This window comes from Jaculus jaculus, chromosome 1 (assembly GCF_020740685.1).
Source record: "Jaculus jaculus isolate mJacJac1 chromosome 1, mJacJac1.mat.Y.cur, whole genome shotgun sequence".
Classification (NCBI taxonomy): Eukaryota; Metazoa; Chordata; class Mammalia; order Rodentia; family Dipodidae; genus Jaculus; species Jaculus jaculus.
In genome coordinates this window covers 30,737,879-30,763,222 of record NC_059102.1, presented here as the reverse complement: position 1 = coordinate 30,763,222, position 25,344 = coordinate 30,737,879, and the positions used below count along the sequence as shown (strand labels likewise).

Below are 25,344 nucleotides of genomic sequence, written 5' to 3'. Positions count from 1 at the left end.
AAAAAGAAAGTAATGTGTACTGAGATGCTGACTCATTGTACAGGCTACCCACAAGTAGTATAAATTTAGTGAAGGGACAGAGGCCTTCCAACTAGGATGGGTTGGCTTAATAGGTAACATGTGATTTGATTTTAATATATTTTATTTACTTATTTGTGAGGAAGAAAAAGAGAGAGAGAGAGAAAGAGAGAATGGGCATGCCAGGGCCCACTGCAAACAAATTCCAGATGCATGTGCCCCCTTGTGCATCTGGCTTATGTAGGTCCTGGAGAGCTGAACTGGGAGCCTTTGGCTTTGCAGGCAAACACCTTAACCACTAAGCCAACTCTCCAGCCCCTGTGATTTGATTTTAGTGGTAAAGAGAATTAAGACTCAGGTGGAGGTGAGATGGGGGAAAAGGCTGTCCCGAGACAGAGGGACTCTTCATAGCAAAGGGTAGGAATTTGAGCCGCATCTGTGAGAAGTGCCTAGGAGAATATTTAAATTGAAGTGGAAGGTTCATTTACTGATTCATTTGTGGACTCAGCAAACATTTACAGAGTGTCTATTAGGTGCCCAAAACTCTGCCAGCTCTGAAAATACTGAGATACAAATGGCACAGAGCCCATCTTTAAGGAATAAATAATCTCATGTTCAGGCAGTGGATACAACTAAGAACAGCACTGGAATGTTGGCTCCTGCCCCTTGTTGAATCTGGCTTTGCATACGAAAGCACCAACCATCATTTAGTTGCTGGTCTTAGACGGTAGATGTAGCTCAGTGGTAGAGGGCTTGCTTAGCATGTGCAACGCACTGGATCCCATGGCTAGCACCAATACAGAAAAAACATTGCTGGTCTTTTGAAAGCTCTGCTTTTAATGTCAAGCCATTTGTAAAAAGACCAAAGTGACTATCACTGTTTATTTCTTTTTCCTTGTTTTTAAAACCCTGCTTCCATTTATTGTTAAAAATTTCTTTACAGCCGGGCATGGTGGCGCACGCCTTTAATCCCAGCACTCAGGAGGCAGAGGTAGGAGGATTGCCGTGAGTTCAAGGCCATCCTGAGACTCCATAGTGAATTCCAGGTCAGCCTGGGCTAGAGTGAGACCTTACCTCAAAAAACCAAAAAAAAAAAAAAAAAATCTTTACGACAGGGTTTTAACCCTCTGGTTAATTTGCCAAGGCTCTTGGGCATAAAGGGGCTACACATTGTTCATTTGGTATGCACCTGAGTAAGAAATACTTTGACTACACAGAAACCTTCGTTCTTTTAAAAAAGTGTTTTATTTATTTATTTATTTATTTTGGTATTTCAAGGTAGGGTCTCGCTCTAGCCCAGGATGACCTGGAATTCACTATGTAGTCTCAGGGTGGCTTCTAACTCTTGGTGATCCTCCTACCTCTGCCTCCCGAGTGCTGGGATTAAAGACATGCTCCATCATGCCCGGATTAAGTGTTTTATTTTAGAGAGAGAGTGAAACAGGGAGGGAGGGAGGGAGGAAGAAGGAGAGAATGGGTGCACCAGAGCCTCTAGCCACTGCAAATGAACTCCAGATGCATGTGCCACCTTGTGTATTGGGCTTATATAGGTCCTGGAGAATTGAACCTGGGTCCTTGGGCTTTGCAGACAAGCGCCTTAACCACTAAGACAATCTCTCCAACCCCCAGCCCTCATTCTTTAATACCAATGAAGTCTCACTGAAGCCAAGAAAGCCCAAGCACCATACAGTGGTTTTGGGTTAATAACTGTGCTAGCCTGCTCTGCCTCCTCACAAGAGGGATGAGTAATTTGAAAACAGTGCAGCTGGCCTGGTTTGCAGGAGTGTACCACATTGTAAGTGAATTTATCTGGAGAATCTGGAGGCTATCAAAGCATAATGGAACCTGGCCTCCCTTTGGGAAGCTAAATCATGCAGCTTGAGGGGAACACAAAGGAAAGCAGACAAGGGCTTCTACGCCCGTTGGGTTGGCAGGAGCCGTTCTGACGCTGGATGGTAATAATACGTGACTTCAAAGTGGCCTTTATTCTCTGGTAATTCCCTAATCCTTGTTGTTATGTGAGCCCAGCAGACATAGGAAAAGCGCAGACGAAGGATGGAGTCAGGATGCTCTCTTGAGTGAAGTGCGAATGCTCATTGGGAACAGGAGACCGGCACGAGCCCGCTGCTCTTACGTACTGTGAAACTGAGTGACTACCGATCAGAAAGGAGTGTCTACAAATCCGTGTAATTGCCTGTCCTAGTCAAAGGTATAATAACCAAATAAAGTGGCTTCCAGGTTATAGGAGGAGAAGGGGGACTTTTCTCCAAGCTATGTTTACATAGCATTTTACCTAATGCTGGGGGAAAACCCGGCAATTTTATCTGTCCTCCATTCCGAAGAATAGTGGTTGCGGAGCTGGGGGTGGTTGCGCGCACCTGTAATCCCAGCTGAGGCAAAAGTATTACGTGTGCTCAAGGCCAGCCTGAATCACATAGTGAAATCCTGTCTCAAACTCAACAACCAACCCCCCCCCCTTCCAAAAACAAAACAAAACAATACAAAACATAACCAAACCGACAAAAAGCATGGCATTTTTCAATGGTGATGTTAGGGTTGTTAGAGTCTGCTCAGGTCACACCCTGTATCCCCGCCATGGTACCACTTTTTCCTCCTTTGAAAATGAACAGAGTGACCAATGAAGACCTAGTTATTTCTTAACATTTTCCTCAGGGTTCCTGAGTGCACACTTATGATGCTACAACAGATAATATAAATCTGGGCTCATTATTTTTATTAAGACAAACCTATGAGTTGCCTGGCAGTAAGATATAAGAATGTAATAATTGGGGCTGGAGGAGTGATGGTTTAGCAGTTAAGGCGCTTGCCTGCAAAGCCTAAGGACCCGAGTTTAATTTCCCAGCACCCAATGTAAAGCCAGATGCGAAAAGTGGCACATGTGTCTGGAGTTCATTTGCAGCGGCTAAAGGCCCTGGCGTGCTCATTCTCTCTTTCTATCTGCCTCTGTCTCACCTGCTCTGTCAAATAAATAAATAAAATATTTAAAAAGAACATAATAATTCTTATGATCATTGGATGATTTGACAGCATCATTAGAAAGTACTTTTCAGTTTCACTGAGATCGAACTGACACAGTAAGGCTGGGGAAAAGGCTCAGCAGCTAAAGGTGACTACTGGACCAGGTTTGATTCCCAGTATCCATGTAAAGCCAGACACAAAAAGTGGGACATTCGTTTGGAGTTCATGCTCAATGACAAGAAGCCCTGTGCCAGGATGGCTTTTCCCCTTAAACTGTCTTAGTATACATAACTCAAGTGACCTCTAGCTCTTTTTTTCTTTTTTCCTTTTTTTCAAGGTAGGATCTTGCTCTAGCCTAGGCTGACCTGGTATTCACTATGTAGTCTGAGTCTGGCCTCAAACTCACAGCAATCCTCCCACATCAGCCTTCTGAGTGCTGGGACTAATGTGCACCACCATGCCCAGCTCTCCCAGCTCATTTTTAAAATTAATTTTAGAGAGAGCAAGAGAGACAGACAGAGAGAGAAAATTGGCCCTCCAGGGCCTCAGCTAGTGCAACTGAACTCCAGATGCTTGCACCACCTAGTGGGCATGTGCTACCTTGCACTTGCCTCACCTTTGTGTGTCTGGCATATGTGGGATCTGGAGAGTTGAACATGGGTCCTTAGGCTTCTCAGGCAAGCACCTTAACCACTAAGCCATCTCTCCAGCTCTCTCCCAGCTCTTTTAACACCAGCAAACCTTCAATAAAGACACGGCTACTGTTGTGCAAGTCTGAGAGGGATGGAAACAAAAGCTATTTTCCATTTTCCACCTAGAAGGAAAAAAAAGTACATTTTATAAGCAAGTCTTTAAATGAATGGAGTTTGTGTGGAATCAGCTGCTGGTCATGATAGCCAATGGAGCTGAGAAGGGTATTAAAACATTTGGGGAAGGCTGGAGAGATGGCTTAGAGATTAAGGCATTTGCCTGCAAAGCCTAAGGACTCATATTTGGCTCCCCAGATCCCACATAAGCCAGATGCACAAGGTGGTGCATGAGCAAGCTCGCACATGCAAACAAGGTGGCACACACAACTGGAGTTCAATTTCAGTGGCTGGAGGTCCTGGAGTGCCAATTCTCTCTCTGACTCTGTCTTTCTTGCTCTCTCATGAAAACACGACCAGCCTGTTTGGCTTGCCTCAAACAAAAACAAAAACAAACAAACAAAAAAACACTTGGGGAAGTCCTCACAGTGAGAGTCAGGACCTGGAAGACACATACCAGAAGACACATACCATCTGGGCAGAGGAAGAAGGTATTCTAGATGTGGGCACCAGCAGCAGAGGGTCAGAGGTAGGAATGAGCGTGTTGAAAGATCAGTGAAGGCACAGCCACAGCTGTAGAAAGAATGCAAGCCAAAGCTAGAGAGAGGCCCTGGGGACTTTAGCCCAAGATCCCTGAGGGGCTTCTCCACAGGGAACAATTTCTGCTGCTGAACAAAACTTCCACACCATTTGAAAGCAATCCCACACACTTTACAGTCATGGGTTCTCCCCAGTGTGAATTCTCTGGTGCTGAATGGAAGCAATTTCCCGAGGGAAGGCTTCACGCCACACCCCTTAATCAGTAGGGTTTCTCCCAGTATGAATTATCTGATGGACAATAGAAAGTGATCTACAGGCTGGAGAGATGGTTTAGTGGTTAAGACTGCAATGCCTGAGGACCTGAGTTCAATTCCTCAGTACCCATGAAAACCCAGGTGCATAATGTGGCACTTGCGTTTGGAGTTTGTTTCAGTGGCTAGAGGCCCTGGTGTGCCCATCCTCTCTCTTTTTCTCTGTCTTTTCCTCGCTCTTAAATGAATAGGTAAATAAAATATTTTAAATTTTTATTTATTTATTTATTTATTAGAGAGTGACAGACACAGAGAGAAAGACAGATAGAGGGAGAGAGAGAGAATGGGCGCGCCAGGGCTTCCAGCCTCTGCAAACGAACTCCAGACGCGTGCGCCCCCTTGTGCATCTGGCTAACGTGGGACCTGGGGAACCGAGCCTCGAACCGGGGTCCTTAGGCTTCACAGGCAAGCGCTTAACCGCTAAGCCATCTCTCCAGCCCAAATAAAATATTTTAAAGAGTGACCTGCAATAAAATGTTTCTGTTGAATTTCACCCATTGTGTAACCTCTGGTGCTGAAGGAGGGCCACACTTCTGTGGAAGACCTTGCCACACTCCTTGCATTTGGTGTGGACCATCTGGTGCTGTGGTAAGGCCATGTTGGAACTGTCTTTTCCCACATTACTTACAATTACAAGGCCCTTCGCCAGTGTATATATATTTTTTCTCATGGACAATACAATGATAGCTGGATTCAAAAGCTTTGCCCCATTTGAAGGACTTAACTTACATTTGAAAGACTGTTCGTTGATACGTTTCCTCTGATGCCAGGGAAGCTTGGCATTGCATGTGAAGATTTCCCCACATTCTTTACATTCAGAGAACTTCATTCCTCTTTGAAGGATCAGTTTCCATTTCAGACTGAAAGTCTGCCTCACCGCTTAGCTTTCAAAGTCAAGGTGCTGAGCAATGTCTCTGAGTGCTGCTCTCCCTCGCGTTCTGGGCGTCTCCATCTCTTTGGAAGATTTGCTCCTTATTATAAGAGACTTCTCAACCCTGACCCAGAAAACCGATGCCTCTCGGATTCCCAGTGGCTTATGGAACTTCACCTGTCTCCAGATGGGAGAGGAGAACAGGCTTTGGGACGGATGTGTCACCAGGGAAGCCAAGTGCATGCAGTTCGACAGGGTCACTGCCTGTACAGGATCCTCTGCACGGGCTGCAGGCTGTCCCATGATTTCTGCATGAAGTTCACGGGCACGCCCTCAAAGGCTACCAACTCCTGAAATAGCAGGCTCCTGGTCAAGTTTGAGGGCAGGAGGGCCCCCTGAGCTGCTGGGAAGGGAAGTCCTCCTGGCCACAATACTGAGCACCATGAAAGATCTGCTCATCTGTTCTACAAAGAGCATCCAGCACTTTACCTAGGGTCTATTCTTCTTTTTTTTTGTGGGGGGGTGGGTGAGGTAGGGTCTCATTCTAGCCCAGGCTGACTTGGAATTTACTATGTAGTCTCAGGGTAGTCTTGAACTCATGGCGATCCTCCTACCTCTGCCTCACGAGTGCTGGGATTAAAGGCCTGTGCTACATGCCCAGCTCCCTAGGGTCTATTCTTACACCAGTATTCCTACTTACAAATGGGGGGGCTCCAGCACTACGTTTCCTGAAACCAAGCGGTTTGCATAGCTGAGTTGCTGGCTTCATGTACTGTCTTCTGGACTTGGCAAAGCAGGACCTTAATTAGAAGTCGAAGTGGAAGGCTACAGGTCACACCTGGGTGACTGGGCGCTGGCCTCAGGCTCTCAGAGGCTACCTCACAGTGAAGACCAGACTCCTGTCCCTGGCTGCAGGGTTGGAGCTGAGGATCTCACTGAACCCCACACTCTCCTTTTCCCTGGTGCTGACAAGTTGGCCACTCTGACAACCTGGAGAGTGCTGGAGCATTCAGCTCATTTCGTTTTTATTCTAAGTAGTGTTCCTTTGCGTAAACATACCACAGTTTCTTTATCTATTTGTTGGTGGACATCTGGGCTGCTTCTAGCTTTGGCTCTCACACACAAAGCTACTGTGGACATTCACATTGCCTTCCCACCAGCACCATAGGAGAGTTGTTCCATTTGATCTACATCCTTGCCAACATCCAGTGGGGAAAATACTTTTAACTGTGGCCATTCTGGTTGGTAGAGAATGGCATCCCCTTGTGTTCTTTTTTTATTTTTTATTAACAATTTCAATGATTGTAAACAATATCCCATGGTAATGCCCTCCCTCCCCCCACTTTGCCCTTGGAAACTCCATTCTCCATCATTCCCCTTGTTCTTTGTTTGAATTTCCCTTAAGTATATTCTCATATGTGTATATGCTGCCTATAGATCTTTGATGAAGTAGTTACCAAGTATGCTTAACAATTTTTTAATGATTATGGTATATTATGTTTATGGAAGTTGCCAATAAAAAGTTTTCTTTTCTTTTTCTTTTTGTTTTTTTTTCTTCGAGTTAGGGTCTCACTCTAGCCCAGGCTGACCTGAAATTCACTATGTAGTCTCAGGGTGGCCTCAAACTCATGGTGATCCTCCTACCTCTGCCTCCTGAGTGCTGGGATTAAAGGTGTGCGTCACCACACCCAGCAGGCTTTTTTAAGGTCTGGAGAGATGACTTAGTGGTTAAGGCACTTGCCTATACAGCCTAAGGATCCAGGTTCCATTCCTCAGTACCCAAGGTAAGCCAAGTGCACAAGGTGGCGCATAAATCTGGAGTTCATTTGCAGTGGCCAGAGTCCCTGGCGTGCCCATTCTCTCTCTTAAATAAGAAATATAAGAAAGTTTTTTTAAAAATGAGCTCAGCATCAAGGGGGTAAGTAGGGAATATAAGAGAAAGTAATGAGATGGGATTGTTAGATATGTCAGTTGTAGGCTATCTCTGGAAAAACATTCACTAAAAAGTAATCATAGGTTAGTGTGGTGGCCTATCCCTATAATCCCAGCATTTGGGAGGTAGAAGCAGATAGAAGATCAAGAGTTCAATGTCATCCTTGGCTGCGTAGTCTGAGGCTAGCCTGGGCTACCTGAAACTCTCTCTCAAAAACAAAAGCAAAAACAAAACACAACAGAAAGTGTGACCATGATTTGAAGTTGTAATAGAGTAAGAACAAAAGAAAGAGCGGAAGCCTTCCAGACAGAACGTGGCCATGGTAGTCATGACCTCACAGTGGCTCATAGAACCTACACAAGACTTGCTAATAAGAGGAAAAATGATGCCATCAAAACGGAAGAGAGACTACTTGGAAAAATGGGATTAGTGGAGGGAGAACGTGGCTGGTGGTGGAAGGGGATCATGTTCATGTCTACATGTATGGAAGTTGTCAATAAAACAGTTTTTAGAAGTTGTAATAGAGGTCAACAGGGCTTCTCTTTGAGGTTCGGTTTGGTGTTTGGGCATCTGTCCGGTATCAGATGGGGGACAGGTGTCTCTAAGGCAGGGAGCTAGGCTGTACACCCGTACAAAAAAGGGAGGGAAGAGCAGAGCATCAAAGTGGAATGCGAGAGCAGAGAGGGATTTTTCAAGTGACTTAAACTACCCATGTTTGAGGACACATCTGAAATGTCCTGGAATAGGACAGAGCCTGGGGCAGCAGATAAGATAGGAATGAGAACATCTTGGATGTTTAAACGACTACAGTGAAGTCCAGGCCTGAACAAATACTACTTCATAAGACACCCCTGTTAAACCCAGAAAAAGGTGACCTGGACCCACATTGACTTACACTCAGCTTGGCTAATGAAATTTCGGCTGGCCCCTCTTGGTTGTGTGTTTTTGTTTGGCACACAGAAGCCAAACGGATAGTCATTCCACAAGCCGAAGGGAAACCTAGAAATCCGAATCCCTAGCTCAGTAGTTTTGCGGTGTGAGGAGCTTAGAATCAGAGTGTTTTGGGCACAAAATTTCCAACAGAAAAATTCTTTTCCAATCATCAGTTACAGGTAAGAGTGGCTCAGATGTGGAAGGAAAGTCAAAGAACTGCTGTTGAAAGAGAAGATGTGAGGAAAGAGGCTTGCGTGAGCCTTGTGGGGGCACACACCCAGCCCTGGGGAGGTGGAGGTAGGAGGAGCGGGAACTCAGGATTACATAATGAGTATGAGGCCAGCCTGGGCTACATGAGACTCTGTCTCAGTAAATAAATAGGAATAGATAATAAATTCAATTAAATAATTAAAATAAAATTTAAAATGCTGGATAATTGAAATAATGAATAAGAAAATTAAAAATAAGACTGCACAGAGAGGTGAATCTCTAGCAGTCAGATCCTAGCAGAAGTTCTGAGAGGAGGTCAACACCTTGGCTACACTTGGACCCTATAGTTTCTATTTCAAAGTTCCCTCCTGCTTACAGAGGGCATATGTAGCGCCCATTCTCCCTGCTGAAGGTATGTTGAGGGCTTGGGATTGGTCTTTGGTAGGAAAACTAAAAGAAGGCTTCCATCTGATTCTGAACAGTGGCAATCAAGAATAAGCCAAAGTTTTATCAGACATGAAAGAGAGTATTTTTTTTTTAAAATTATTTATTTATATATTTATTTGAGACGACAGACACAGAGAGAGAGAGAAAGACAGATAGAGGGAGAGAGAGAGAATGGGCGCGCCAGGGCTTCCAGCCTCTGCAAACGAACTCCAGACACGTGCGCCCCCTTGTGCATCTGGCTAACGTGGGACCTGGGGAACCGAGCCTCGAACCGGGGTCCTTAGGCTTCACAGGCAAGCGCTTAACCGCTAAGCCATCTCTCCAGCCTGAAAGAGACAGTATTTTTCTAATATATCTACTTCTGTCCAATGTGGGTTTTAAGGCCTAGACAAAGAAATACCCGCTTTTTTTTTTCTTCAGGTCTGAGGATTTAACAGGAGAAACAGGCAATTTTGTGTTAGTATATTAGAAGTATGTTGTGGTTTTCAATTTAAAATCAAATGAGAATTTAAGAGAAGACAAGGAAGGCGAGGAAAGCATTGTGTAACATTCAATATCTTTATCAGAGAACAAGTTGCTGCTATTTCTTTATAAGGAAAACATAGAGTTTACATATTTGTTTTTGGAGATAAAGTCTCACGTAGCTCAGTCTGACTTTGAACTTGCTGCTGAGGGTGACTTTGAACTACTGATCCTTGATGAGCCAGGCCTTTTTTGGAATTCAGCTGCTGAAGGCTTTGTTCTTTGAGCTTATCACTGACTGTGCAGAGTTCACTTCAAAACTTCTGTGTTCTTGGAGTTGAGCTATTTGGTCAGGGCATGTACACATTTTGTTTGTGTGGGCCTATGACCCTGCTTAGCTGCCTACAAAGTGAGGCCGCATGGTTCCTGAGTCCTGACACTACTGGCTTAATTTAAGAGCAGTTTTTTTCACTGCTGAACTGGCAATGTGTGCAGGGCTCAGTGGAGAGGAGTGTTTTTTCTTTTTTTCTGCACAAGAGCTTGACTTGGGTGCTTTGACTAGAAGGATCAAGTTCAGGATAGCTTACTCACCTGGCTGGCAAGGTAACGGGGGCGCTCAGCTGAGAATTCAGTAGTGACCCAGGGCATAGGTCTTTTAAGTGGGTTTCTTTAAGACATGGCAGGCTCTAAAAGTGAGTGTACCAGGAGTAAAACTGCTAATTTCTCAAATCCTGGGTGTGAAAATTGGCAGCAGAGCACTTCTGCTGTGTTCTATTGGTTAAGCAATCCTAGAGTCAAGATAAGATGCAAGAGGAGCGTGTGTAGATCTCACTTCTTGGCGTTTTAAAGAATGTGGGGGCCGCATGTGAAAACACATGCAGAGAAATGTACCCATCATCAGCTCAGAATTTGTTGAGTTTCTGCATCATAACACTAACCCAAGCAGTTGACAACCAGAGGTCTTAAGTCTTCTTCCAGTCACCACTCCCTCAAGGGTGGTCAAGTCTTCAAACACGATTACAAGGTTTCTCAGGCAGGAATTCTTTGAGTTGTGCATTGTGGAATGGCCAGCAGCATCCCTGGCTTCCACCCACCCTACCAATGGCACCCTTTCCCCTGGTTGTGACAACGGAAAGTGTCCCGGGGGAGGGAGGCTGGTGTGTGAAATCACTCCCAGTTGAGAGCCATTGGCTTAGAAAATAATCTCTCTTTCATCGTTGTCTAACTCCCACTTACCACTTGTCCAAATCACAGTTAGTCATCGGGAATATGAGAGTGTAGGGACTTTTTTTGCATGCAGTAGAAAATTTTTGACTATCTGTTTACATGAATAAATGAATGAATAGTAGCAACAGTCAACTTAACTTTTTTTTTTTTTTTTTTGCTGTTGTTTTTTGAGGTAGGGTCTTACTTTAGCCCAGGCTGACTTGGAATTCACTATGGGATCTCAAGGAGGCCTTGAACTCATGGCAATCCTCCTACCTCTGCCTCCTGAGTGCTGGGATTAAAGGCGTGCACCACCATGCCCGGATTAAAAAATATTTTTATTAATTTACTTATTTGAGAGAGAGAGAATGGGCACACCAGGGCCTCCAGCCACTGCAAATGAATTCCAGATGCATGTGCCCACTTGTGTATCTGGCTTATGTGGGTCTGAATAGCTAAACTGGGATCCTTTGGCTTTGTAGGCAAATGCCTTAACTGCTAAATCATCTCTCCAGCTCAGTAGTCAACTGTTTTTTTTTTTTTTGAAGCAGTATCTCACACTAGCCCAGGTTGCCCTAGAACTCACTCTGTAGTCCAGACTAGCCCTGAACTCATCACAGTCCTTCAAAGTGCTGGGATTAAAGGAGTGAGCCACTACAATAGTTAAGTTCTTTTTAATTAATTTTATTTATTTGCAAGGAGAGAGAGAGAGAGGAGAGAGAGGGAGAAAAAATGGGTGCACCAGGACCTCTTGCTACTGCAAAGGAACTCCAGATATGTGCACCACTTTGTGTATTTGGCTTCACATGGGTACTGGGGAATTGAACCCTGGTTGTTAGGCTTTGCATGCAAGCATCTTAACCTCTGAGCCGTCTCTCCAGTCCCTCAACAGTTAACCCTTATTAACTGGATCCTCAATCAAATCATTTGATTCAGTTTTTGAGAGAAATGGCCATTTTCAGATCTGGGCATGGTGGTGTATGTCTTTAATCCCAGCACTAGGGAGGCAGAGGTAGGAGGATCACTGTGAGTTTGAGGCCACCCTGAGAACACAGAGAAATGGATATTTTATGAAATTGGTATTGATAGAAAGCAAATCTTCCTTTAGAAGGAGGCTATATTGGTCCATTTCTTCCTGCAACAACATGCACTATGTACCATGGAAATAAAAAGACTGCTCTGATGTTCCGGACATATAGCCAATGTTTTCTGACTGTGGTGATTTAATGTCATGAGACTCAAGTTGTGGTTTGTAATTGTTCAGAGGATTTTGTGAAATGGCAATGTACAGTAACAAAAAGTTTCCATTAAAAATCACCAGGAGGGGCTGGAGGAATGGCTTAGTGCTTAAGGCATTTGCCTGCAAAGCCAAAGGACCCAGGTTCTATTTCCCAGGACCCATGTTAGCCAGATGCACAAGGGGGCACATGCATCTGGAGTTCATTTGTAGTGGTTGGAAGCCCTGGTGCACCCATTCTCTGTCTTTCTCTCTCTCTCAACCCCCTTTCTCTGTCAAATAAATAAAAGTAAAATATTAAAAAAAATATCACCAGGAGGTGCTAAGTTATGGAAGAAGAGGAAAGGGAGGAAGAGTGTAAGGCAGCAATAAGGATTTTGGAATTATTTCTTTGCAATGGAGACCTGAATATTTCTTTTGGAAGATAATCATTGAGTATGTCCCCCCTTTCCCTCAGTATCTATGGCAGGCTTTGTCCATCTCATTATGTAATTTTTTTTCTTTTTCTTTTTCTTTTTGATGTGGGGGGGGGGAGGGGGAAGTTTCACTGTAGCCCAGGCTGACCTAGAATTCATATGTAGTTTCAGAGTGTCCTTGAACTCACAGTGATCCTCCTACTTCAGCCTCCTGAGCGCTGGGATTAAAGGCGTGCACCACCAAGGCCAGCTTCACTATGTAGATTTCTTAAGGGTTACTCCTGGAATACTTTTCAGTGGGAATGGCATTCCCTGTGAATTTTGACAGTTAGTCTTTCTTTTGGAGGCTCATCATTGCATTTATTCAAATAATCATCACAATTATGTCAGAAAAATGAACACAGTTACCTTGCTAAAAATTTGGAGCACAATGAAAGGAAAATTTTAAATTGCAAAGGAGCTTAAAGGGCATGTGATCATTTGATGTGGTGATGTCTATGAAAATCTGACTTTAGCAGCTTTTCAGTTCTGGGTCATTCTGAGTTGTTTCATCTCCTGGAAGCAATGTGTGTTAAAAATGAAACTCATGTGAAATCCACAAAGTGAGGAAAGATGTGATTTACTCAGTGCATCAGAGCTAGTTAATGACAGGACAGATAATTTAGAGCTGATCAAAACTATCACATCCAGCTGGGTGAGGTGGTACATGCCTTTAATCCCAGCACTCAGAAGGTAGAGGTAGGCGGATTACTGTGGGTTGTAGGCCACCTTGAGACTGCATAATGAGTTCCAGGTCAGCGTAGGCTAGAATGAGACTCTACTTACTTGGTTTGATTCAGGTGTCCCCCATAAACTTATGTGTTCTAAATGGTAGGTCCTCGGCTGGTGGCAATTTAGGAATTGGATCTTCCTGGAGGCAGTATATTGGTGGGGGCAGACTTATGGGTATTATAGCCAGCTTCCTCTTGATAGTGTTTGGCATACTCTCCTGCTGTTGCTGGCCACCTGATGCTGACCAGGAGGTGATGTCCACCTTCTGCTCATGCCATCGTTTTCCCCTGCCATCATAAAGCTTCCCTTTGAATCTGTAAGCCAAATTAAACCTTTGTCTCCTACAAGCTGCTCTTGGTTGGGTGTTTTCTGCCAGCAATATGAAGTCAACTGCAACAACATCCAACATACGTCTTAAGAACTACAGAATATAAGAATAGAGCACAATGGAATTACGTAAATTTTTTCTTTCTTTGGTGTTGGCAATAACCCGGAACAATGCATGCATGTTAGGCAAGTGCACCCCTAGCTCCACAAAGGTTTTTTTTTTTTTTTTTTAATCAACCTCAGAGGAGGGTTGCCAGTTTCTACTGCACATTGGTCACTCTCATCTAGCCAGAGTCTGAATGAAGTCAACTAACATTGAGCATTCAAGTACTTACAATTGAGAAGATATTATGGCGTTTTGATTTTTAAGACAGAATTTCAATACTATCTATAAAAATTTTGTCTATGTCATTTTTATTTCCTGTTTTCCCAAGATTTGAATGTGTTAAGCCTTCTCATTGCACTACCAAATGCTTGTGATTCATTTTAGCAGAAGTAACTAGGGATGAGGGGAAGTGGGAGTGTGTGTAACAATCCTGGGTGACGCAGAGAGAAAGAGGTGAATTAGAAGGGAGGATATTTTTAAATTCCTTTTATGAAACAAAAAAGAGCTTAAATGAGGTGACTTAGTTACTTTCCTTTTGCTTTTAAAAGTGACCAAAAATCCAATTTGGAATTTTCTGAATGACACATAATTCTATTTTCAGAGAATAATTGTCATAAGTATAGGTACTTCTTATACTACCATAAAATTCCTTTCCAAAACTATGACTCATGAGATAGAAAAATGTATTTATACCACTGAGGAATTTGCTACTCCTACCTAACGCACACAGTCATTATTTAAAGAACTTACTAGTAAACTTACTGTCCAAATTAGAAATATGGAAGGAGAGAGGAACTAACATGTTAACATGCTAACATGTTGTAACCAGACATGTATATATTCACATTCATTTATTCATTTATTCATTCAACAAAAGCATATGGCATAGAAAGATCCTGGGCCAGAGTTAGGGATAGAAACATAAGCATGGCCCAGATCCTGTCTTCAGAGTGGAGACACTTACACACACCCTTACTATGTACACAGACATGCATATGCTCATGGTGAACATATTCACACAATACATATATACACACAAACCAATATACATGCTTCTATATACTCACACATGCACATACATACATACATACATACATATTTACATATAAACATGTGCGTGCAAGTAACCACATATACATGTTCATACTTTGGGTGCTAGCCAAGAGGAGACAGGAAGTGGAGTGTTGTTTTTTTCTTTAAAAATTTTATTTATTTATTTATTAGAGGCAGAGAGAAGGAGAGAAAGGGAGAGAGAATGTGTGCGCCAGGACCCCCAGCCACTGCAAACTAGCTCCAGATGCATGTGCCACCTTGTACATCTGGTTTATGTGGGTCCTGGAGAATTGAATTGGGTCCTTAGGCTTCCCAGGCAAGGGCCTTAACCACTAAACCATCTCTCCAGCCACCAGAGTAAGTTTTTAAGTTAAGAAAGGGAAGAGGGGCTGCAGAAATGGCTCAGTGGTTAAAGATGCTTGATTGTAAAGCCTATTGGTCCAAGTTCGATGCTCCAGCACCCATGTAAAGCCAGATGCAAAACTGTGATGCACGTTGGGCTGGAGGGATGACTTAGTGGTTAAGACATTTGCCTGCAAAGCCAAAGGACCCAGGTTTGATTCCCCAGGACCCACATTAACCAGATGCACAAGGGGGTGCAAGTGTCTGGAGTTCATTTACAGTGGCTGGAAGCCCTGGCGCACCCATTCTCTCTCTCTTTCTCTCCTTCTTTCTCTGATAAGTAAACAAACAAAATGTTTAAAACATGTGATGTATGTGGACAGAAGAGCCCCTGGTGCATGCACATGCGCATGTGCACACACGCACACACGCACACATGAAAAAATATATAAACATTTAAAAATATTTACAAAAAGAAAGGGAGGAGAAAATGGGTCACGATAATCTTGTGAGGTAGCTGTTACAGAAGCTCAGTGAGGCCCAGAAGACAGCCTTACTGGAGTTGTAAATACAGAGAGTTAGGTTTACCAAGATCTGGATTCAAGTACAGATGCATCATCATTATCTATGAACCATAAGCAAATAATCTAGCTCTTTGTTCCAGTTTACCTCTCTTTTACATAGGGATTATCATAGCACCTACCTCAAGGTTGCCATAAGGTTTTAATGAGATGATGTATGTTAACCCCCTCGCTCAGTGCCTACCATGTAGTAAACACTCAATATATGCAAATATCTAATTATCAAACGACTGACACACTACCTACTGTGCTAATGAGGGGCCTTAAATATCTAATTAAAACTATTTTTATATTTATTTATGAGAGAGAGAGAGAGAGAGAGAGAGAGAGAGAAAATGGGTATGCTAGGGCCTCTAGCCACTGTAAATGAACTCCAGAGGCATGCCCCACCATGTGCATCTGGCTTACATGGGTTCTGGGGAATCAAACCTGGATCCTTAGGCTTTACAGTCAAGTGCTTTAACCACTAAGCCATCTCTCCAGCCCAAATACCTAATTTTTAAAAATTTTTTTTTTATTTCCTTTTTTTTTATTTTTTTGTTCATTTTTTATTTATTTATTTGAGAGCAACAGACACAGGGAGAAAGACAGATAGAGGGAGAGAGATAGAATGGGCGCGCCAGGGCTTCCAGCCTCAGCAAACGAACTCCAGACGCATGCGCCCCCTTGTGCATCTGGCTAACGTGGGACCTGGGGAACCGAGCCTCGAACCGGGGTTCTTAGGCTTCACAGGCAAGCGCTTAACCGCTAAGCCATCTCTCCAGCCCTAAAAATGTTTTTATTTATTTATTTGCAAGCAGAGAGAGATAAAGAGAAGAGGGACAGATGAAGGGCATGGGCACACTAAGGACTTCAGCCACTGCAAATGAACTCCAGATGCATGTGCCACGTTGTGTATCTGGCTTTATGTGGGTACAGGGGAATCAAACTTGGATTGTTATGTTTTGTAGGCAAGAATTTTAACCTCTGAGCCATCTCTCCAGTCCTAAATATCTAATTTTTAAATGATACCCTTATTACCAGAGAAAATTATCAGGTAAATTGTGAATATACTATTTCCTTTACAAATCTCTTCAGTGAGATTGTCTTAAACTGATTTTAAGGTGAATGGAGCAAAAAATTATATGTTAAAGGAATACATGGTCCCTGGTTAAATTTTACTTTTAAAGTTCTCAAAATTCATGGAAGTCAAACTTTGATTATAGATAACACAAACATGTAGCTATCAGGGTCATCAGTGGGAAGATCTAAATCTGTCCAAATGGCACCTCAATTAGCATCATTCAATAATTTCTGTGGCTGTGACTGTGACTTCAGGTAAAAATGTACAAACTATTACTAACCTCCATGAACATTTCACCATAGTATGTTACACTTCATACTCTCATGAATAAGAAATTAACAAAATGAGTTGATATTCTTCATTGACATGATGGGCCATTCATAAAACAAGAAATACAAGATGGTTACATCACCCATAATCTGTGCATTGTGAATTAAATTGACAGTTTACTTTGGGGCTGAAAACTTGGCAAAGATTAAAAGGATAGATAGATGGTACCTTTGTGTGCTATTGAGGGTGTGGTATAATTGTCATTCTTATACATTGGTGACACAAGTTTAACTTGGTATAACCAACCCTTTTAGAGACCAGTTTGGGTATATAGCTAGAAAAGTTAATATAGTCTTTGACTCGTCAATTCTACCTTTTTGAAGTATATGTTAAAAAAAAATAATCAGAGCCAGGTGTAGTGGCGCAGGCCGTTAGTCCCAGCACTTGGGAGGCAGAGATAGGAGGATTGCCGAGAGTTTGAAGCCTCCCTGAGACTACATAGTGAATTCCAGGTCAGCTTAAGCTGGAGTGAGACCCTACTTCAGAAAAACAAAACAAAACAAAAGAATATATAATCAGATAACTACGCAAAGGTGCTCTGTACCTGCATGCTCACTGTAGTCATTTATGATGATAAAACTTGGAAACCACCTGAAGAGAAATGCCTAACTTATAAGGAGACTGCTTTAGGCATGTGTAGTTTACATACCATAAAATTCCTCCTTGTAAATTCAGAGTTCAATGATTTTTTTTTTTTTTTTTTTTTTTTTTAGGTAGGGTTTCACTCTAGTCCAGGCTGACCTGGAATTCACTATGTAGTCTCAGGGTGGCCTCAAACTCACGGTTATCCTCCTACCTGTGCCTCCCGAGTGCTAGGATTAAAGGCGTGCGCCACCACGCCCGGCCACAATTCAGGCTTTTTGTTTGATTTTGAGACAGTCTGTAAGCCAGGCTGATCTTGAACTTGATCTTCCTGCTTCAGTCTCTGGAATGCTGGCATTACAGACATGAGCCATCATGTCCAGCTTGGATTATTTTTACAAAGATGTAATATATACCATCTCTTCATTTGAGAAAGTGTAAAGCCTTTTCTATTGTGCAGGCAAGCACCTTTAACTACTGAGCCATCTTTCCTGCTCCAGCCTTTCCTGTTTTGAAATCAGCAACACCACACACACACACACACACACACACACACACACGAAACAGACTTACACTCCTTTGACCCAAATCTACTTCTGGTGATTTATACTGAGAAAATAATCAAATATATGGGAAAAGATTTGTTTACAAATATATTCATCAATGTTTTAAAACAAAAATTGTAAGTAATTTAAAGATCTCATGGTGAAAGAGTAATTACAAATTATTCTAGCACTTAGGAGGGGCTGGGACAAATCTTTACATGCAGCATAATCTCATTCATGTACAAGTTAATGCAAAGCCCCAAAAATTCTTGTTTGGAAATATAATATAATCCTCCCAATGGTTATGTTTGGCTGGCAGAATTAGAGTATTTTTTAATTTAATACTTTGTGCATGTCTTCATTTTCTCCATAAGTGATAATGATTAAAAACAGACTATGGTGGGGCTGTAGAGATGCCTCAGTGGTTAAGTGCTTGCCTGCAAAGCCTACCAACCTGGATTTTGGCTCCCCAGTACCCACCTAAAGACAGATGCACAGAAGTGGCATATGCATCCAGAGTCCATTTGCAGCAGCAGAGGCCCTGGTGTGCCCATTCTCCCTGTCTGCCTCTCTGCTTGCAAATAAATAAATAAAAATATTTTTTAAAAGACTATGGTATTATTTTCATAGTATTGTTTTCATACCTTAGTCAAAACATGAAAGTGTATACCTTATATACAGTACATTGTGTCTACATTATACTTCAAAAAAGAAAAAAAAAGCCTGTTAAGTTGCTGGGAAGACGGCTTAGTGGCAAATTCTACCACCCACATACGTACAGCAGGAAGGGCATTTGTTCGCAGGGTCAAAAGACCCTGGAATCCCCCCCCCGTTATATACCTATAAATAAATATTTAAAAAATTGTTCAAACACAGAAGACTTGGGCCTGGGAAGATAGCTCAGTCCATAAAACGTCTGTCTGGCAGAAAGGAGAACCTGAATTTGACCGCCAGAGCCCACATACAAAAATGCCCCATGTGGTGGTACATGGCTTAAATCCAGCGCTGGGGAGGTGGGGAAGGAGAACTCCTGGGGCTCCCTGGCCAGTCAGTTTAGCCTAAGGAGAGAGAGCCAGGCCAATGAAAGACCCTGTCTCAAAAAAGAAAAAAAACAAAAAAAAAATGGTGAGTGAGTTTGAGGAAGTCACTCAAGGTTGCCCACGGGTCTCCTTGCACACTTACCTGCACCCACATATGTACCCCTCCCCCCACACAAAAAAATGGAAGGATCTTGAGAAACAAAATAATCTTAAGCATCTTATCTGAAGAAGGGTTTTGTTGCGTTTTAGGGCTGGAGCACGAAATGGTTGTTGAGGAGGTAGGTGGTATATAAATAGCTGCATGGCCTGTCTCCAGATACATGCAGTCATCCATTCATTAGGTCTGCTCTTCTATTCCATGGCAGGAAAGCTGCCAGGTACTTAAGGCACCAGGAACGTCACTGCCTCTGCCTTGAATGGGTTAGGGTCAGAGTTAGGCCCACACAGCACAAGTAGATATGGAATCCCTGACCTTAGCTCCTGTGTCCAACGGTGGTGCCAGTTTTATTGCTGTGGAGGTGGCCAGGAGGTTATCCTTAAAGAATGGTTCCTTCCTTCCTCCCCCCCCCCCCTTCTTCTTCTTTTTTTCTTCCTCCTCTTTTTCCTTTGAGACATGATCTTTCTGTGTAATCTAGGCTGGTTTCAAACCTGCGATTCCTCTGCCTCAGCCTCCCCAGTGCTCCAACAGTCAGCTCTTAATTTTTTTTTTTAATACCCTATGTCTGCATGATTTGCACACTTCACAGTATGTGTTAAGATTGAGCATCTGCAGGTGCAATCATTTGCTGGTGCAGAGTTTACATCTATTGCTTCTTTTGTTCCTGGCCACAGACTTCAGGCAGGGACCATGATGATCTTCCTTTCACCAAGGGGGAACTGAGGTTAGGAAAATTTACCTATTCAAGATCAATGACCCCTCCTGGTTCCAGAGCTGTGGCTCACAGATCCTCCCTTCTCCCTGCACTGTGGTCAGGAGGGTGGGTGGGTGGGTGTTACTTTGAGGTCACAACACGGACAGCCAGCTTTTATGGTTTACCATTCCCCCCCCCCCCAGATCCACATGAAGGCAACATCCGCTAGCACTATCAACAGGGTCGAGCCCGGGGGTGGGGGTGTTCGGGGGGCCCTCCACCATAGCCGCGGAGTGACAAAGGATTTGGGTCCGGGAGGGCAAACGCGAATCACAGGTCCGGGATGGATGTGCACAAGCCAGCAGCACAGCTCCCGCCCAAGAGCCTGGTGGGGGTGGGGGTGGGGGGGCTGGGGGGCGGGGTGGGAGCCCGCCAGCCTGCCAGACCCAGTGCGCGTGCGCGGGGGCCAGAGGGCCCGCCCCCCCCGCGGGCGCGCGCGCTGAGCGTGGCGGGGCGCGTGACCGGCAGGGCGCGCGGCCGGGGAGCGCGGGCGCGTTGCGGATCGGCGTCGGCGCCGGCGCGCGCTCCAGGTCGAGGCTGTGTGGGCTGCGGCCCGGGGAGCGAGGCTGCGGCGGCGGCGGCGGCGGCGGCGGCGGCAGCGGCGGCGCCCCAGAGCCGAGGGGACGCGCGGGCCTCGCGCCGCGGGAGCCGACGAACGCCGAGGAGACTCGGGGACCTGAGGCCCACAGAGCTCGGCCTCGCCGCGGCGGCGCCCGGAGTGGCCGCCGCCCCTTGAAAAGACTTCGCGGTGACACGGGCCTAAGGGCGCCCGCGGCCGCCGCTGCGAGCCGGGCGTGTGGCGACGAGCGTCGCGGGCAGGTGCGGTCCCCGGGGCCCGCGGGGCCGGGCGCCCAGCGCGCGGCGCGGCTCTCGGCGCGGCTCGGCTCGGCTCGGGGACGGCCGTCCGCGCGGCCTCCCGTGGCCCGGCCCGGCCCGAGCCAAGTCGCAGCCCCGCCTTCTCCCGGGACCGCCCGGCGGGAGCGAGTCGTCGGGGACCCCCCGCGCCCTGCCGCCGAGAGCAGGCACGGCAAACTGTGCCTTTATATATACATTTTCATTTTTATTATTGTCGTTTCCAGTCCGGGAACTCTGTTGGAAGGAAAAAAAAAATGTCCTTCTTCAATTTCCGTAAGATCTTCAAGTTGGGCAGCGAGAAGAAGAAGAAGCAGTACGAACATGTGAAGAGGGATCTGAACCCCGAAGAGTTTTGGGAGATTATAGGAGAATTGGGGGACGGAGCCTTTGGGAAAGTGTACAAGGTAAGAAAGGAGAAAAGACGGGAAGTTGCTCTTGGGACATAAAGCAGCCGCGGGCCCGGAGTGGCACGAGGACTCCTCGCCCGTCCCACGTCCCTTTCCTGTCTCCTGCCCGGTCTTTTTGACTTCTTAGTACATTGCAGCAACTTTCCTTGTCTTCCCAGGGGGTTAGCTCAGGCTGCAAGGGCTTCGGGGTGGACACGGCGGGGCCTGGGTGTCGTTTAAAGAGGGATGATTGCACAGTCTGCACTGTCAAACTTCAAAAGGAATGGGTGTAATTTATGGGAAGGGCCGACGGTTGTAGCCCTCGGTTGGAAACTCGTACTTTTCGCTGTGTTTTCCGTTTGTTTCCTAACTGCGTTTGCACGCATGCTTCTACGAAAAACGGTAAACTTTTTGGAGACCAAGGCATATAATAGATAAAGCTATAGCTAATACATACCCAGTCTCTAGTGGTCAAGGACAAAGTGATTGCCCACTTGCGCTCTGTTAAGTTGGTTGCTTGGCCACCTGTAAAATGGAATGATATTTCTGGCAGAAAATCTCTGCGTCTCGTATTAGCTTCTAAATATCATAAACATTGTGCTGGAAGTCAATACTGACTAGTGCTTGAGGAATTAAAAAGATGCTCACGCACATATTTATTTCATCAGAAAAGAGGTTTGATGTTTCTACCTGAAGGTGTTAATATTAACTGTTTGCAGTTTCCTAAGGAACGTGTGAATGATGTCATCGGAATATTTTCTTCCTGAAGGGTGAGGTTTTTATGAAACACAGTTTAAGGGAATGACCCACAGGGTTGCCTAGAGGTGAAAACACAAGTAAATACAAGACTTTTCAGTTTTTAAGCACGTTCATACAGTTTGTCCTCATACAAATCCTGGAAGGTGGGTAGGTCAGTAGTAGTATCCACATTTCACTTACTACTTTTTTGAAACTTTTTGGTTTATCGAGGTAGGGTCTCACTCTAGCCCAGGCTGATCTGGGGATTCACTGTGTACTCTCAGGCTGGCCTCAAACTCACTGTGATCCTCCTACCTTTGCCTCCCAAGTGCTGGATTAAAAGCATGTTACACCACGCCCAGCTTATTTTTTAAACTTTTTAATTGACATTTTTCATGCATGTACATAATATATTTTTGATCAGGATCCTCTCCGATTTTACCTTCTTTTGTCACCCTTCTTCATCACCCTTCTACTGAACCTGTTCTTTCCAGGTAAGGCCCTTCTCTATTTATATGTCTTTCTTTTTTTTTTTCCTTGCCATCCTCCATCATCAGTGATGAAATGTTGATGGCCCAGTTTTCTGCATGTCTTGTGCAGGTATTGACAGTCACTGTGAGATTGTGAATACAATAGCCACTTAATGTCCAGAAGACAGTGTTCCAAAACATTCATCTCCATCCTCTGGCGCTTACATTCTTTCCACCTCGTCTTCCGCAACACATTTCATTTATGAAGAGAGGTCACTGAGGCATGGAAATTGTCCACAGTTAACTGTGAGTCACAATGTAGACTTGAACTCAGGTCTATTTTTTACTTTAACATCCATTGTTAGACTTGATGGCATTTTTCCTACTTTAAGCCCCATTCTCCTTCTACCCTTGCCAGGCTTTGGATGCATCTCTTAAAAATTCCAGTCCTCATTCTTTGTCTAGTGTGAAAAATCTATTTGCTCTTGAAACTCCTTGTTCACCTGACTAGTACGGCACCTGTCATTGCCCGGTTGATATGCTCATATTTATCACATTATAGCCCAAAGTTGGTACATGCATTGGGGTCCGTTTCTTAGCACACCCATGTATTTCTTTGTACAATTGTTGAAATGAAAGTGCATGTTATCTTCGTATGAGTGCTATTGAAAGTCAGCAAAGCAAACTTCAATTTTTGGTATGGAACATAGAGTGTGGTTTCAGCAAGAGGTAGTCCTGTAAGATGAATGGCTCATGGTACAGTCACTCTTAGTGAAGAGTTGTGTTTTTATATTGGCTGTCATAGCTCGTATTGTGGTCATGGACAAAACACTTAGCTTCTCAGGACCTCCATTTTCACAGCTGTAAAACCATAAGTTTCCTTAAACGTTTATGTACTATTTAATGAATATGCAGTTAGGGAGGAAAGGCAGAAATCTGCAAGGCACCTGGAATCTTGTAGTGAGAGGTGGTGGGTGATTAGGGGCAGTTTTCATGGCGTCAATATGTTCTATCAAATACAAACAGCATAGTATTAAGAACTTAGACTCTGGAGTCAGAATATTTTTTGGCTCCCTCACTCAGTGGTGGCTGGTGACCTTGGGCAAGTTATCTGTTTGTTCCGTGACTGCCTTTCCTCATCAGTAAGGCCTACTCATCCAGCGCATGAGGGCCAGAGGATGAATGCAAATAGAAATCACCTAGGAAGGGTTCGGTAGATGGTAGAAAGGACTGTTACTACATTTAGAGGTCATAGAAGCAAAACATGGGATGGGATGGGACAAGGCAGATTGTGTGGTTTCGCTCTAGTGTAACAAAGTGTAAACATGTGTCCAGTAGTGAAGTGTCAGTTGAAATGTTTCTAAAAATTGCAGATTAACTCCATGTATGTAGTTCATCACTACAATCTTGTGTCTGGGATCATTTCTTTGGGCTTGATGCTATGCTTAGGTATGATACTGAAGAATGTGGGTTTTTGCACTTGCTTCTGAGGAGTTAGTTTTTCTTTGTTTTAAAGAAAAACTGGCCTTTTTGGCTTTTTTTTCCCTAAAAGTGTTTGCTTTTCAGGATTCCCTAGAAGTTGTAAGTGTATATGAGGGAAGTTGTAAATTTTCTTATATAGACAAGAAAGGTGTCATAGGTGATAGTGTACAATGAAAACTATTGCTAAATTTGATTTTACCTATCATTAATTGCTACAGAGATTAAATTGTAAGTAGGAACTCATGTGTAGTTAATTTGAATTATCTCCCCATCACATGGCTGTGCTGTTTTCACTCAGACGAGCTTTACACAGTTCTTCAGGAATCTTCATGATTTTAGATTTATTTTCTTACTTTTTTAATAGATTTATTTATTTGTGAGAGAGACAAAGTGTGTGTGTGAGAGCACGCGTGTGCACGCCTTCCAGTTCTTTCTGTACTGCAAACAAACTCCAGATGCATGTCCCACTTTATATATCTAAATTTACATGGGTAGTGGGGAGTCAAACCCTGGGTGGTCGGGGTTTGCAAGTGTTAGGCTTTGCAAGCAAGTATCTTTGACCATCGAGTCATATCCCCAGTCAATTACTTTTTTTTAATTTTTAAAATATTTACTTTTTTTTTTTGCAAGCAGAGGGAGAAAAATACAGAGAAGAGAGAGAATAGGTGCACTAGGGCCTGTAGCCACTTCAGACTACAGAAGCATGTGCCACTTTGTGCAGTTGACTTTTGTGGGTACTGGGGAAATTGAATCTGAGTCGATAGGTTTTGCAGACAATGCCTTTACTGCTAAGCCATCTCTCCAGCCTCGATTTATTTTCTTTTTGGATTTTTGAGGTGGGGTCTCACTCTAGCCAAGGCTAACCTGGAATTCACTATGAAGTCTCAGGGTGGCCTTGAACTCCTGGTGATCCTCCTACCTCTGCCTTCTGAGTGCTGGGATTAGAGGCATACGCCACATTGCCTGGCGACGTATTTTATTTTATTTTATTTTTTTCGAGGTAGGGTCTCACTCTGGCCCAGGCTGACCTGGAATTCACTATGTAGTCTCAAGGTGGCCTCGAACTCATGGCTATTCTCCTCCTTCTGCTTCTTGAGTGCTGGGATTAAAGGCATGCGCCACCATGCCTGGTTTATTTTCTTTTTAATGTAGTGTTATTTGACATAAATAAAGTTCTCTAACATCCTTTATTCTGTTTTATCTTTGGTTTTTAAATATTTTTAACACAAAAGGGAATAGCAAAATATGTTTTGAATTGAATATCTAGAAAGTCATTTTATCTATTAAAGCAGTTGAAGGCTGTGTGCTGGATGAAAGCAGTATTTTTATGATGACTAATGGATGTGTGTTTTTTAAAAAAATACTGAAATATTTAATTTTTGGATTGAAAAGA

The 25,344-nt window shown here is 43.9% G+C and overlaps 1 protein-coding gene across 2 annotated transcripts in view; it reads left to right on the top strand.

The window, feature by feature from the left end:
- The first annotated feature begins 20,760 nt into the window (after positions 1 to 20,760).
- Positions 20,761 to 25,344, top strand: part of Slk (STE20 like kinase) — a 69,057-nt gene continuing 64,473 nt past the window's right edge. Inside the window, exons 1-2 of one of the 2 annotated variants that reach the window (XM_045149584.1) lie at positions 20,761 to 20,839; positions 21,100 to 21,279. In XM_045149584.1, coding sequence (XP_045005519.1) covers positions 21,130 to 21,279 — 150 coding nt within the window. In that variant the 5' untranslated portion in view covers positions 20,761 to 20,839; positions 21,100 to 21,129. Of the gene's footprint in view, positions 20,840 to 21,018; positions 21,280 to 25,344 lie in introns of those variants that run through there. The other variant, XM_004659374.2, reaches the window with a different exon arrangement.